Below are 13,744 nucleotides of genomic sequence, written 5' to 3'. Positions count from 1 at the left end.
CTTGCTGCAGGAGCAACACTGCTCCTCAGACAGGGAGAAGGGGCTCATCCCTTGGTGTAGATCTTATAATTCTTCCTCTGGACACTGGCTGGTGACAAAGACAGGCTGTTGGAGTAGGTCAGGCTTGCTCTGAACAGGATTGGTATTTCTTGTGAAAGAATCTTTTATTCCTGCTCTCTGTGGATTTTTTTTTTTTTTCTAGACAGCCCAGAAACTCCCTGTCCTTTCTGTGCTTTCTCTGCTTTTTGTCTGCTAGAACAGCTGAGGTATATTTCTCTTTTAGCTGCTCCAGTCCCTGCAAAGCCATGTACAGAGCAAGGACTGATTTCCTGAACCATCTTACTAAATGAATGGTTGGTTATTCAACCAGAACCCAGTCCCAAAAATACCAACTCCCCCAGCCACCACCAGGCCCTTGCAGCATGATCCAGCTGCCTTTTCTTCACATTTCCAGCGTGCTCAAGGTAGATCTGGGGGTCTATTTGAATGCAGTTCAAGACACGTAGTTCTGCCTCATTTCAGCCTCACCAGTTCCTTCCCAGCCTGTCACCCCTTGTCCCCTATCCCTACAGCCCTGCACCCCACTTGCAGATGCTCCTTGCTCCCCTTGTTTGCTGTAGGAAGTTCCTCCCTGTGCCCTACCAGCTTGTTTTTACAGGCAGTGTATTTATTGCTGGCTGGCACACGCCAGCGCTTGGACATACATTCAATTATCTTTGAACAATTTCCATTTACTCTGGTTTTGCTCTTTTCCCTTTCAGTTCCACTGAACACTGCCTGCATTTTCTCAGAGCTTTTCAACTGCAACACAGTCTGTTTGTGTTCTCCCCGCTTTCTTGCTTTCTTTCTTTTTTTTTTTTTTCTTTCCACATTTTCCATGTTTTCATTAAGCTCCCTCGCTAAACTCTGGTGACCATTCCTCCACTGCTGTCCTCTCTGTACATTTGCACTGAAAAGGGTCCAAGTTTAAGTCGTCAGTGTGTTAAATGCTCCTTTCACCTGGAAGGAAATCAATGGTACAGGCAGATTGGGGTTTTACCTACTCTCCCACACCAAAATGTATTTCTTTTTGATGTACAGCTATCTCCCCCTTTCTTGTGGTTTTTCTCTTACCTGTTTTTTCATTAAAACTTTTAAGCCAATTGAGTGCACTATGGTTATGACAAGGGTCATTTCTGCTTACTGTCAGGTGAAGGTGTTCTCAGGCATGGAATCCTCCCTGAGAGCATGCCTGCAACTCAGACTTGCTGCTTTCTGTTGCTTGTTCTCCCTTCCCTCTTGCTGGTAAAACATGGCTGTATTTGGACCAACTCTTCCATAAAATCCCTTATATTTTTGTAACAGAGATATTTGGATCTGCTATCCACAAAGAGATTGAATATTGCTAGAAAGGAAGGGTTCTGATTGTCCATCTCTGGAATCATCTAGACTGGGTGACTATGTTGAAAAAATGACTCTTGGTAAAAATCTTCAGGAGCAGGGAAGTATCTGCAGCAGAGAGGGACTCAAGCTATTTTTAAAGAAGCTGGTTTAGGCACAGGAGAAACAGCATGAGGTGAGCTGTGCAGGGACACATGAGGCTGGAGTTTGAATGCTTCATGATAGTTCAAGTGGCCCTGTAACATATCACGGGTACTTCTGTGACTGCAGCACAGGTACCAGCCTGTCACACAGCAAAGGGCTCCTCACCGCCAGTGGGGGCTCTCTGCACTGGCATCCCTTGATTTAACCAAATTCTGGTCATCTGGATGAGAACCTGTGGAGATGCAATTTTGGAAAGAAGATGGCAGAGGGTGATCTACCACCATGAGAATGGGAGCCACTTGTCTGAGGTCTCTCCTTCACAACTCCATTAGCAGTAGGTAGTGGTGTGAGCTATCACAAAGGTACCTTCTTCAAATGCTTTTCTTCCACCCACCCACCAACAGTGTGTGAGCACAGCCACAAGGCAGAGACCTTTAGCCTTTCTCCTGCAAGTACCTGGGTATCGCTCACTTAGTGGGCACGGAGCTAATTGAAGGGTGGTTAATGCCATCAAGCATTGGGATGTATTTATATTTTTAACTACACGTAAGTGATTATCAACATTATAAATAATTACAGTCTGCCTCCCAGCCCCTCTGCTCCATTCCACCCTGCTAATTGCAACGCTTAGATCTCAATGAGCTCATTATGTTTTGTCGATATTCAGCTCTTTGGCCGGCTCACTTCGGAGGGACCGGGGGGACACAAATGGGAGCTAAAGATTGGAAATGCCAAGCTCCCAGGGATTTGAGTTAGTGATCATCTCTGCTTCATCTCTATGCACAATTTATTCAGCACTCCACCTTCCCTAATAAATTATAGATCCCTCAAAGGGAAGCTTTGCCAAGAGATGGGCAATTGCCTTGCTCACGGGGGAGCCCGTTCTGTGAGGTATTGAGCATCTCTGACATCTGGTCTTTGCAGGATTGGATCCCTCCTGCCCTTCCCCTCCACCCGTCTCTGCCACCCCTTTTGGGAAGCATTAACCTTTTCACTGTGATGTATGCGAAAGGGCGACAGTCAGCAGTGGCAGCTCCTAATGGATTCTGTTTGTCTGGTTGTTTGTTTGTCTGAACTGCCTGCAATGCTGTCCAGACCTCTTGGAAAAGCAAGCCCAGAGTGCAACCAATGTTTTAATTAGCAGCAAAAGGCAGAGAGGCTTTTAAAGAAGAGCAGTGTTTGAATTCAGAAGTTAAGAGCAGATGAATGTGGGACAGGGGACTTGGGATTCCATCCAGCTGAACACAGTGGTGCCCTTGAAGAGGAGCTGAATTTGCAATCTCAGGGCAGAGTGGTGAATGGTGAGCTGGTTAGAGTGGTCTCTGGGGGCTTGTGGGCTACCAAGTGGTGATTTTGTGCCCCTTAACTCTTCTTCCTGGAAATGCAAAAGGAGCAGTGGCTTGTCATAATTGCCTTACTAAGGACTGAGAAAAAACCTGGTGGAGAGTGCTCCTATACAGCAAGATCTGAGCCTAAGGAACTGAGTTATAGGGCAACCCTTTGCTGACCCCTCCATCCCCAAAAAGGTTCAATTCCCCTGGCCTCATAGCTGTTTTCCCTGATCCTGTTTTAGGATGGAGATGCCACTGCCTCTCCAGGAGATATTTTCTAGAGCTCCACTAGTCTTATCACTGGAAAGCTTCCCCCTAAATCTAATCTTAATCTGTTTTATTGTAAATTACAGCCATTGCTTCTTGTCCCATCACCAGCAGATGCTGAAAAGTGTATCCTGTTCTACAGCAGCCTTTACTTATTTGCCCATTTTCTATCACTATTCTGTGGTCCAAAGTCCAGAAATCTTTTCAGCTTTTCTTCCTTGGACTGTCTGTATTCCTGATCAGCCTTTTTTTAAAACCCTTGAAGTATCCAGACAATGAAGCTGAAATTAAACCAACTTCAGGAGCTTTGTGGCCCTACAGCAGGCAAACACTGCTTCCCACAAGAGCCTGGGATGAAACTGGGAGCTCTCCATGCAGCTTTGCAGGGACCAGAGGTGCTGCTCACTGAAGAGACAGTCCCAGCCCTCTGCACCAGGGCCACAGCTGCAGCAGGCACCCTTTGGCATCCGTGGGTGAATACTCCCCAGTGATTCCATGTGAACACCAGAGCCAGGCGTGGCTCTGAGAGGGAGGAGCTGCTGTGTCACCTGAGCTGGGGATCAGTGAGACTCCTCCAGGATGATATTGGAACTTGGGAATAGAGGCAAACAGTGCTCCTGGAATTATTTCTTGTTAGTAATATGGAAACAGAGATAGGCAACACAAGCAGAGAGTGAGACTGTGCCAATAGCAAAATAGGATAGGTTTAATAGGAGAAGAGTCACATAAAATAATTTAACCAGAGGCTGCTGATTAAGTTACAGTCACAATCATGGTGCTATGAAGCCCCATTTCACCAAGGATGGCAGTGGCTATAAAGCTGGCCCACCAGTCAAAGCTCAATTCCCTCACAAGAACTTCCTCTGAGATGCTCCTTTTAAAATTCAAGGGCCACTCCTATGCTGACTGTACAGCAAGACCCTTCCAGCAGTTCCAGGAAAGCTGGTTGTTGTAACATTGACAGGAGATGGTGGATCTGAAGTTTGGCAATGGCTTAATCCCATCAGAGAAACACGAGGAAGAGACAGGCAGTGGGGAAGGGGAGAGCTGCAGACCTTTCCAGCATCCTTCTGTGGACACAGCCCTGCTGCTGCCAGCAGCCCGTCCCCAGGGGACATGATGTAGGAAAACAACCCAGCTTGAGTGAGAAGCTGTTTTAACAAGGGCTTCGTGACAGCAGTCAGAGGAGTGTTATTTGTGGCAGGGACTATATATAACTATATTTGTGTGTGTGTAGATTAAATATATACATCTATATATATGCATAGTGCCTTATCACTCCATTCCAGCTTGAATGTAAAACACAAAGGAAAAATCAAAGGGTTTAGAAAAAGCTAAATTTATCTGGAATGGGAATTATATTAGCAAAGAGGCAATTAATTTAGGAGTGGTGGAGATTATAGTAATATTTTACTTCTTCCCTACGACGACAAAAAAATCATTAATTTCTCTACCTACCAGTAATAGCTCTAATCCTCTTCTTCCAGCACCACCTCTCTGGAGTGATCACCTATGGAGAGGTGTGTCCAGCTGATGCAGGAGAGCTCTGGCCCAGCTCACGTGTGTCCCTGCTTTGGGGAGGAAGCCCCCCTAGTGCAGATAACCTAAGTGTGGGATGGGCCCTTCAGTCTGAGGGAGCAGTGAAGGCAGAAGTGAGGTCTTGGCATTCATGGCCTGATGCCCCTTCCTTCCAACATTACTTCATTTAGCTCTGGTTTTCCTCTCACCCTTTAGTGCCACTCAGTCCAAAGCAAAACCCCCAAAGAGCCTTTCAGCATTGCCCATCCCTTGCTCTGGAGCCTCTCTGTCCCCCCAGCCCAGCCTGGCCCTTGCAGAGGGGGCAGGAGCCCTGGCTCTGGTTTGGCCAGGCATAGTTCCCATTGCAAAGCCAATCCCTGGATCTGCTTTGTGCCACTCCCAGCAGAGCCCCGGGGTGCCTGCAGCCTGCCCAACAGTGCCTTATTCTCAATCAATATTTGCAGGTACTGGAGATAACTCAGGGAGAGAAATACATTAACGTAGACAAAGGAACAAAGATAATGATATTTTTTCTCCCCACACCCCTTTTTTTTTTTTTTTCCTTCCTTCTCTTCTTCCACAGAATAAAATTTTCATTTCTTCTCCCCCCATCCTCATCTCTATGATCTGCACTTAGCAGAGCTCCAGACTCTTGAATTATTTCTCAGTTTTCAAAAAAACATTAAATCTTTTTAAAAAACTGCTTGTTTTAATTGAAAAAAAATTCAATCAATCAGTTCACCCCTTCTCTACCCTCTTGCCTTTCTCCCCTCCCCTAAACAGACCCATTTGCAGTAAATAATCTGTAGCCAGACTTTCTGCTCTAAAGAAATAAATAATTCTGAATTTGCTGAATCCCGCCTGATCCCCCAGCTTTAAATCACTGCACTTTGTACTGAGCTCAGCTGAAATGCTGAACACACTGAAGCATGACTATTACTTGGAGACTGAAAGTGTTTTTAAAGGTACAGCCTCTGAGGCCATGGTCCTTTTTCCTCGCAGGACAGATTGAGAGAGGAGCTAAGCCAATTCCTGAGGACAAGTGGTCCCTCCCCTGCATTTGGCCCACTACAAATGCAGATTGTGCCTTGTTTTGACTTAAGACTGACTAAAAGCAGGATAAATCCAATGGGTCTCTGAGCAAGCATCTTGACTTAGACCATCCAACAGCCACTGGACTGAGTCCTTTTTCAGCTGGGTGACCTCAGGTAGGTTTCAGGAGGTCATCTACATCTGCCCAGACATTGGAGAGCAGATGCCCGTGCTCCCAAGTGCAAACAGTTCCACTTGGGCACTGCAGAACCTGTGGTATCCCAGGCAGGGAAGGAAGGTTCCCTAAAATCCCAGTGAATCCTCCAATCACTGCCAGCATTCTTCAGTTCTCTTTTTTACTTAAAAACTTTAAACCCAGCTACACGCTGGCTTCCATCACAAGGGAACGCTCGTGTTTCATAGTTCCTCATATTTCTTAGTCAATCTCATTTCTTAATTTCTTCTTTGTAGGATTGCTCATGTCAAAGCTATTGACTATGCCCTGTCTGACAGTGGAAGCTGCAGCTGAAGAGGGAAAATGCAGCACACAACAGATTACTGATGCCTGGTTGTGATTTATACAACTCATGAGCTTCCAGCAATTTAGAGATGAGAAATGGTTTATCCACACTTTGGTGTGTCGAAACACTCTTTGTACCATTTATCTTGAAACTGATTTTGTTTGGGTGGTAGTAAATGTTATGCCCAAAGCGGTGGGTGGAATGTCTAATGGGAACTTCCAGACCTGGAACAACAGGGAGTGTCATGTTTCTGAGCTGAGATGTGAGGGACTGAGAGGATCCCCAAAGAGTTCAGCTTATGATTTTCCAGTGTATTTTGGGGGGGGGGGGGGGGGGTAATTACAATTTGAGAGTATTGTATTGTTCTTGCATTTCCAACCAAGCTGAAAACAACTGTTAAGGCTTTGCTTTTCGTGCTGTTTTCTCCTGTGCATTTGAGAACATTCATCAGTGATAGAAGAAGGTTGGGTTTTCACTTGGAAATTTCTTCCCCTGTCCTCATCCCTTCTCAGTACATCAGAGAGAATCAGCTCTGTAATTTTCATTGACTGTGTAAAGAGCTGAGGTCAGCTAATCCACAAGGGCTCCTTCCCAGAGCTGGCAAGTAACCAGAATTAAACAATAGCAAAGATCAGAAATGTTAAAATCACAAAAGAGACTCATCCTATGTTTTCCTGCTACTCTTATTAAAGATCCATCAGACATTAATGTGAGATCAGTAAATTCAGGCCCAAATTAATTTTGGGACAGTTTGATAGAAGCTGTTACAATCAGGTTTTAAATACATAATTTTAACAGTATACCGATTTACGAAGCGATGCTGATGCAATATTTTAATAAATTAAAATGTACTGATGCTGAAATTCATTCTTTGAGGGTTTTCTCTTTTTCACCTGTGAGCTTGGCTCTGACCTCTTGCCCTCAGAAAACCTCATCAGGAGTCAGCAACACCAAGATAATAAATAAACCATTTTCTTTGGTCATTTTATAGTTTAGGCCAGATTACCATTTACAGGAGGGCCCACTTCCACCTTGCACTGGTGTAGAGGGACCGTAAGATGGACAAAATGTCACCTGCATGGAGCAATGTGAAGATGGCATGAGGACATTGGAGCAGCAGTCAGAGAAATCCCTGTAAAATCATGCTCACAGCTCTGGGAAAAGCATGTGGATTCACAGGTAAAATGGGCTGTAGCCCTGTGGTGTTCCAAGTGTAACTTTGGTGGTGTCTGAGACATCTCTGCCCTCACTGTGTCTGTGCTTGTTTGGGCACCCTGAATTCCCTGTACCTGTGTCTCGAATCTTTGTTGAGTCAGGTGCTCCCTTCTCATGGCCACACGTGTGGCAGCCACTCTGCAGCTCAGTGTCACAGGCAGGTTTCCATCAGCAGCAGGATGGGTTCAGTTGGGCACCTCCTTCACAGGTGCCCAGTCTCAGCAAGCTGCAGAGCTGGGGCACACTGTTGCTCCCCCACACTCTGCTCCCCTCCAGCCTCTGCTGCCCCTTGATGCAGCACCCCAGCAGGGCCAGGAGCCCTTGGCTCTGTCCAGCCACTGGCTCCTGTGCAGCACCTCCACCTCCCAGGTGTTAGGTGGGATCTGCCTGTTTCAGTTCAGTTCAGGAGGACAAAAGCCATGGCTGATATTGAAATGAGTTCCTGGGAAACACAGCGTGGTCCTTGAGCACAGTCCCTCTGGCACAGATATCTCTCCAAGATACCTGTTCTCCAATCTCCTCTTTCAGAGCAGGAGAGAAAATTACAGGCCTCTGATTACTCAGGGAGAAGAGCACACAACTCCCATCTTCGTAATTTCTTCCACCATAATCAAGCATTTCAGGAAAAGGGCCTGAAAGCCTGAAATAGTCGGTCAGGGATCTTTCCGCCTGGTTCCTTCCCTGATAACACACAAGAGGAATAAAAATGAAGGCTCGTCATTGCTGTTACCTTTTGCTTCCAAAAGCGTCTGTCCCATCTGGGATCAGGAGCTGGGGCTGATGGGAATGAAAATGCTGTCCTTGGGGAAAGTCCTTTTGCTATTTCCAGGTTGGCAGTTCAGGGCTTTTACAGATTTTAAGGCTGGATGATCTGGCTTCTTGAGTTTGACCTGCCGAGTACCATGAGCATGAGTACCAAGCAATTCCCACATTGAGCCTGGTTCTTACACTGGAGCTGTGGAAAGCCCAATCTCCTCCCCACACTCTCATTTTAGAAGCTTCCTCCTTTGATAAAGATTTTGAAATACGTAACCAGCCATTCTAGGCACTGGGGACATTTTTTTCCCTGGAGTGAGTCCCAGGGAAGGATACATCATCAGCACCCAGACTTGTACCATGTTAAATGCTGGTGAAAAGCCTTGGAATAGCCCCTTTCCCCATCCTCCTTCACCACTGAGTCTCTATTTCGCCCCAGTCACACTCTGCTTGGAGTGGGCCCCCCATGAGATGAGATTGGGGCAGCATCTGTTTATCAGAGAGCAGTGTCAGCACTGTGAAACAAAATAGGTAAGTAATGGGTGAAAACAGCTCTGCTAAAATAGAGGACTAGCTCTGATCAGGCTTGGCATGATATAACATGGTGGTTTAAAGCCCTGTAATGCCATTTTCCATTAGAGATCTTGTTCGAGTCAGGAAAGAGTTTGATCCATTGATGGAAGCTGTTATAAACAGATGAGAAAACCTCATCCATATTTCTCTTGAGATTGTATGAAGCTGACAGTATGCTCACTGACCACAGTCATCTGGGACTCTCCCAAACAAAATAACCCTCTTTTCATAAATAACAGGATCGTTGTTGTGGTGGACTGAGATTTGCTGTAAAATTCAGTTGTGTCAAACAAAGAGCTTCTTCTGGTTTTTAATTTGAGCTATTAAAAAGATTCATTTTTCTATTTGTTCTCATTTTCCTTACCCTCCTTCTCCCTTTCCATTTTTTTTTTTTCTTCCTCTCTGTCTGTCTTTAGCATAACTTAAAGCTGTTTGTCTGAAACAAAAGACTTGCGTGGGTCTGGTCAGTGGTGCCTCTGGACTGAATGGTCACATTTCAAATCCTACTTAGGATTAAACTTGGATGAATTCCATAAGCTAATAACCCAGTGCAGTGTTTCAAATTGATGGAGGTGCCGTCCTCTAGATGAGACATAAAACCAGAGATCCAATCTACTTGGCAGAGACCCCACAGGACTTATCAAAGATGAGTGGGGGCTGCTAACTGTTTTGCCCTTGTCAAATCCTTACCACCATCACGGTTTCTCTTCCTGTTCCAAAGCAATGACACTGGACCTTATGAAAATGAGATGGTGAATTTGAAGGAGCCATCCTTTTTTCTAATTATTTAAAGCAGTTTGCAGTGTCTGGCAGAAGGAGGAAAGAGAGATAATCCACTCACTTGAAAGTGGAATGACCCTGAATTTCAAAAAGCAAAACAAAAGCGAGCGAATGGTGCCACCATGCTCTGCAGCAGTGACATTATTAAAGGATCAGTGAGCTATTAAAGCAGCAACATTTAGTACCTCCCCTAATGACTTGTACTGCTAACTGGTTTCCAAATTGAGATTTTTATTGCCTCCATGCACAGACAGAGCAAGGCTCTGTCTGCGCTTCCAGAGGCTGGAGCTTAAGCAGACTGTTCACAATAGGCTCAATGAATCGTGTCAGCTGAAAACTAGTAATGGCTTGTGAGAGTCCCCACTCCTCTGTCCTCCTTTCTTACCAGGGCTGGAAGCTTTGGGCTGTGGGGCATGGTAGGGATCATAAACGTGCAGGATTTTGCAGAGAGCCCAGCACGATTCTTGAACCTCAGAACATCTGCGAAATTTGGCAGAGTTGTGCATAAACAGACTGTCCTTAAAGCTCCCCGGATCTGCTGATGCCATGCACAGAGTGAATGCTGTGAGAAGGGCGTTTGCAGGAGGGACACTGGTTTCCACTTCCAAGTAGAAATACGGAGCATGGAGGAATGAGTCTGTGGAGGAGGAAGAGAGATGAGAGGGAGCTGCAGACGCTAGAGAAGGTGAGGACACACCCAGCTGTTTCCAACATGACTCTCCCAAATACATTTTGACTGTCTTGTCAAAGAGCTGAGCTCCCATGATGGGAATAGCTGGGAAATGGCCTTCTGTCAAGTGCAGTTCAGGCTAGGAAGAGAGTTCCTGTGGGCACGCAGCACGTGTGATTGCAGAAAGGAAGCTGGTTAAAAACCAACCAACTGACCAAACCACCCAGTAGAAGTGGGTTTGGCTTGCAGTAGCTGTTGTCTATGTGCTCAGGATACACTATAAGCCAAAGTGGAGTTTGAGCCTTCCGTGCACCAGAGATAAATGCAAATGTTATTGCTTTAATTTGTTTTCCTCTACCGGTTCTGCACACACGTGCTGCTGGCGCTTGCTGAGGGAGTCACGCCAGCTCTTGCCCAGGCTGGACACTCACAGGGAGAAACCAATGCTCTGCCCCTGGTTTTATGTATCAGGTGCCTGATTTTCATGACAGAAACCACTCATCCCTTGCAGAAGTGACAGGCAGAGCAGAGGGGGCAGGATGGCTGGAGAGGCTAGAACATGCACATTTTTTATCCCATGCTGGTTTGAGTCTCTTTTCATCATTGCTGACTACAAGTTATTCCCATTTTGTGACTTCTCAGTTGATGCATGTGGCACTGAATTTCATTGAGTTTCTTCATGCTCTCCATATGTGTCCATGTTCTGCAAAATACCCTTACCTTCCTTAGCAATCTTAGCAAACAGGTCTCTATGTGGGTTGCAAAATATGTTCAGAATTGTAGGAAAATGGGGTGAAGTGGCCTGAGAGGCCCTTTTATGTTTCCTTACCCAAATTTCATGCAGCACCAGTTACACCTAAGCCATTCATGTCTGCTGTGGTCTTAGCCTGTTCTTGAAGGCCTCTGGTCTGGAGATTTCCCAGCATGCTAAGGCTGGTTATCCCAGTGGTTATCTGTCCTTAGCTTCAAAAAGCTGTTCCTAAGACCTGAGCTCAGCAGTGGAAATGGATTCCTGCAGGTCAGGGTTAAGGCAGGATGGTAAGGCAGGAGCTTGTGGAGCCACTTCCTGGGCTGTACCCACTGCCATCCACGGGCTTCCTCCCCCAGGACAGCAGGTCAGGTGCTTCCCACCGTGCAAACAAAAGCAATGCAGAGAGACAGAGAAAAGGGCAGCAGGGCCACTTCTGGCAGAGCAGCTTTCTGAGATTGCCACTGACAAAATGTCCTAGAGACTTTACTGAGTCCAATTACCACTTTATGTCTTTAAAGTGACGAGTAAATGAAAGAAACTACAAGATCAAGCCACGTTAGTCTTCTCAATCCCTTAAGTGTCTGACAGCCCTCTCCCCTTCTTCCTCGCTTCCTCAGACTACTCTGAACTCTTAACCTTCGCCACCGCTTTGAGTCCACATCCGCAGCAACCAAACTACCCCCAGACAAATTCCAGAAACAATCACAAAACACTTTCAGAGCAGCACTTCCCTCCCTCGAATTGCTAAAGTTTAGGCTGTCTCCAACTTTCTCAGCCTCCCTGCATGCAGGGCTTTGCAACAGTGCTGGAAGGCTGTGAGGGGAGCTCGCTGGGCACTGCCACAGCTGGGGAACAGCTGGTGCTGATCCACACAGCCCATGCTGATCCACAGAGCTGCCTCTCCCTGTCCGTGCAGACAACAGCTGGGAGCAGCAGCTGCTCTGGCTCTGCCCTGCTGCTGGCCAGGAGAACAGAGGTGCCCGCAGCACACGCGGTATTAGGATCACAACGAGTGTGTCAGGATAGACCCTCAGGAGGGACACATCCATGGAACCATCCCCAGGCACAGCAGTGGGAGCTGGAAAAGCAGGACAAGATTGTTGGAGAGAAAAGCAGTGTCAGGAGTCCTCCTCAGACCTGACTGCAGCACTAGCAGAGCTGGTGGCTGGATTTTTGCAGAAATAAAGGCTGTCACGTTGGTTTGACCTTCCTTATAAATAAATAAATAAATGATAAAGAGATCTCACAGTGCTGCGTGAACCTGATGTCTCATGCTCACTTGTTTTGATGTGTCTAATGTAAGTGGGCGGGTAATAAAAGCTTCATTTAGAAGCCAGTGTCTTCAGTGGCACTGCTGGAAGCCCCTGGGATGCTGCACTTCTGGAATTTTCCTCTAATGGAAACATCAGCAGATAACTACTGAAAAAGCAGAACATGCATACATGCACACAAAACAACCCAGCAATGGTTTATATTCCTGGGCTGCTGGGTGTTGGTTGCAGACATCCTTCAGACTCCCCAGGTTCTGTACCCACCTCAGCTGCTGCAGCAGCCCTGCTGAAAGGCTCCTCACCACAACCCTCTGGGGCAGTGCCCTGGACCACCCTGTGGTTATTGCAGCCTGCGTAGGCATCAGTTCAAAATAGGCAAATAAAGGAGCCTTCGGCCCCCACAACACAGCTGTGGATAATGGACTCCACTGGATATCTCCCAGCTGGACATCACCTTGTGGATGATAAGGAGATGCTGCTCTGTAACAGGCAGACTTAATGCTGACTTTTCACATGAGCAGCAGATTCACCCCATGGATGTGTTTTCTGGGATATTGTTTTTCAATGCAATCCACAGGTTATTCAACTTCTTTGTAAGCAGCTGAGTCTTCAGGAAGGTCTGGTTCCTGTGCCCCTGAGGTCTCCATGGCAGTTTTGATGTGCAGCACCTGCCTTATGCTGGGTTTAGGGGTCAGCTGAAGGAGAAATCGTAGCTAGTGAGAAGACACACCAGAGTTGCTGCTGAACTTGTTAAGGTAACCTACTGTCCTTCCAGGTCAGTGCTAAAATCACCATTTCAGGTCCTGAATACAACACAGGGAAAGAACAGTGAATTCTCCCACGACACTCTGGGGGTCAGAGCCAAAGGTGTGGAGGGCTTCAGCATTAATCCCAACCTTCAGTACACTGGTCCATGGCAGGTTCACACCATGGTATAGCTGACCTTGTATCCTGGATACAGAAATACTGCCTGCATCCAAGCATTTTAAGGTAATTATTCTCCCTGAATGTGGAAATTGGAGGGCCCCTTTTGTCTAGTGTATTATTTCATGAGAACCACAGGGATCTGCAGCCAGGCGTGGGGGGAAAGGGAGATTGTTTCCTCCTGTGTTTTTATGCAGCATCTGCCTGTGAAAACAAGAAGTAAACAAGATGACCCCCACCTTATCTGCCTGTGTAAGTAATTTTTGCCTGATGCCTAAGCTCTGTGGGATGGTTGATGTAAAACTTGCTCTTGCATTAAATAGCAATGACTTACCTTTAGTCTCTGCTCTTTATTGTTATTATTAATTTTAATTATTAAGAAAATGCTCCTTAATTAAAAACTCACAGATATGAAGCTTGGAAGAAATGTGGCTAGGACATTCTTGGATTACTACAGGCTGAACTCCTTGGTGGAGAGACCACTAGCACCTACTCCTAAAACTCGGTAGGTCAGAAAGCAATTTCTCTTGCTTTAGCTGGGCTGCTCTTTTAATACCTTTCATGACTAAACTTCAGTGCTACTGCATTATGGCTTTATAACAAGTGCTAGT

General features: G+C 46.2%; 1 protein-coding gene across 1 annotated transcript in view; it reads left to right on the top strand.

Moving 5' to 3' along the window:
• Positions 1-13,744, top strand: part of LOC128811852 (cytosolic carboxypeptidase 6-like) — a 181,883-nt gene that overhangs the window by 156,776 nt on the left and 11,363 nt on the right. The window contains exon 6 of the mRNA XM_053985793.1: positions 13,542-13,638. Coding sequence (XP_053841768.1) covers positions 13,542-13,638 — 97 coding nt within the window. The remainder of the gene's footprint in view (positions 1-13,541; positions 13,639-13,744) is intronic.

This window comes from Vidua macroura, chromosome 9 (genome assembly GCF_024509145.1).
Source record: "Vidua macroura isolate BioBank_ID:100142 chromosome 9, ASM2450914v1, whole genome shotgun sequence".
Classification (NCBI taxonomy): domain Eukaryota; kingdom Metazoa; phylum Chordata; class Aves; order Passeriformes; family Viduidae; genus Vidua; species Vidua macroura.
Note: the sequence above shows the minus strand (reverse complement) of the source record. Positions and strands in the feature narration are given on the sequence as shown.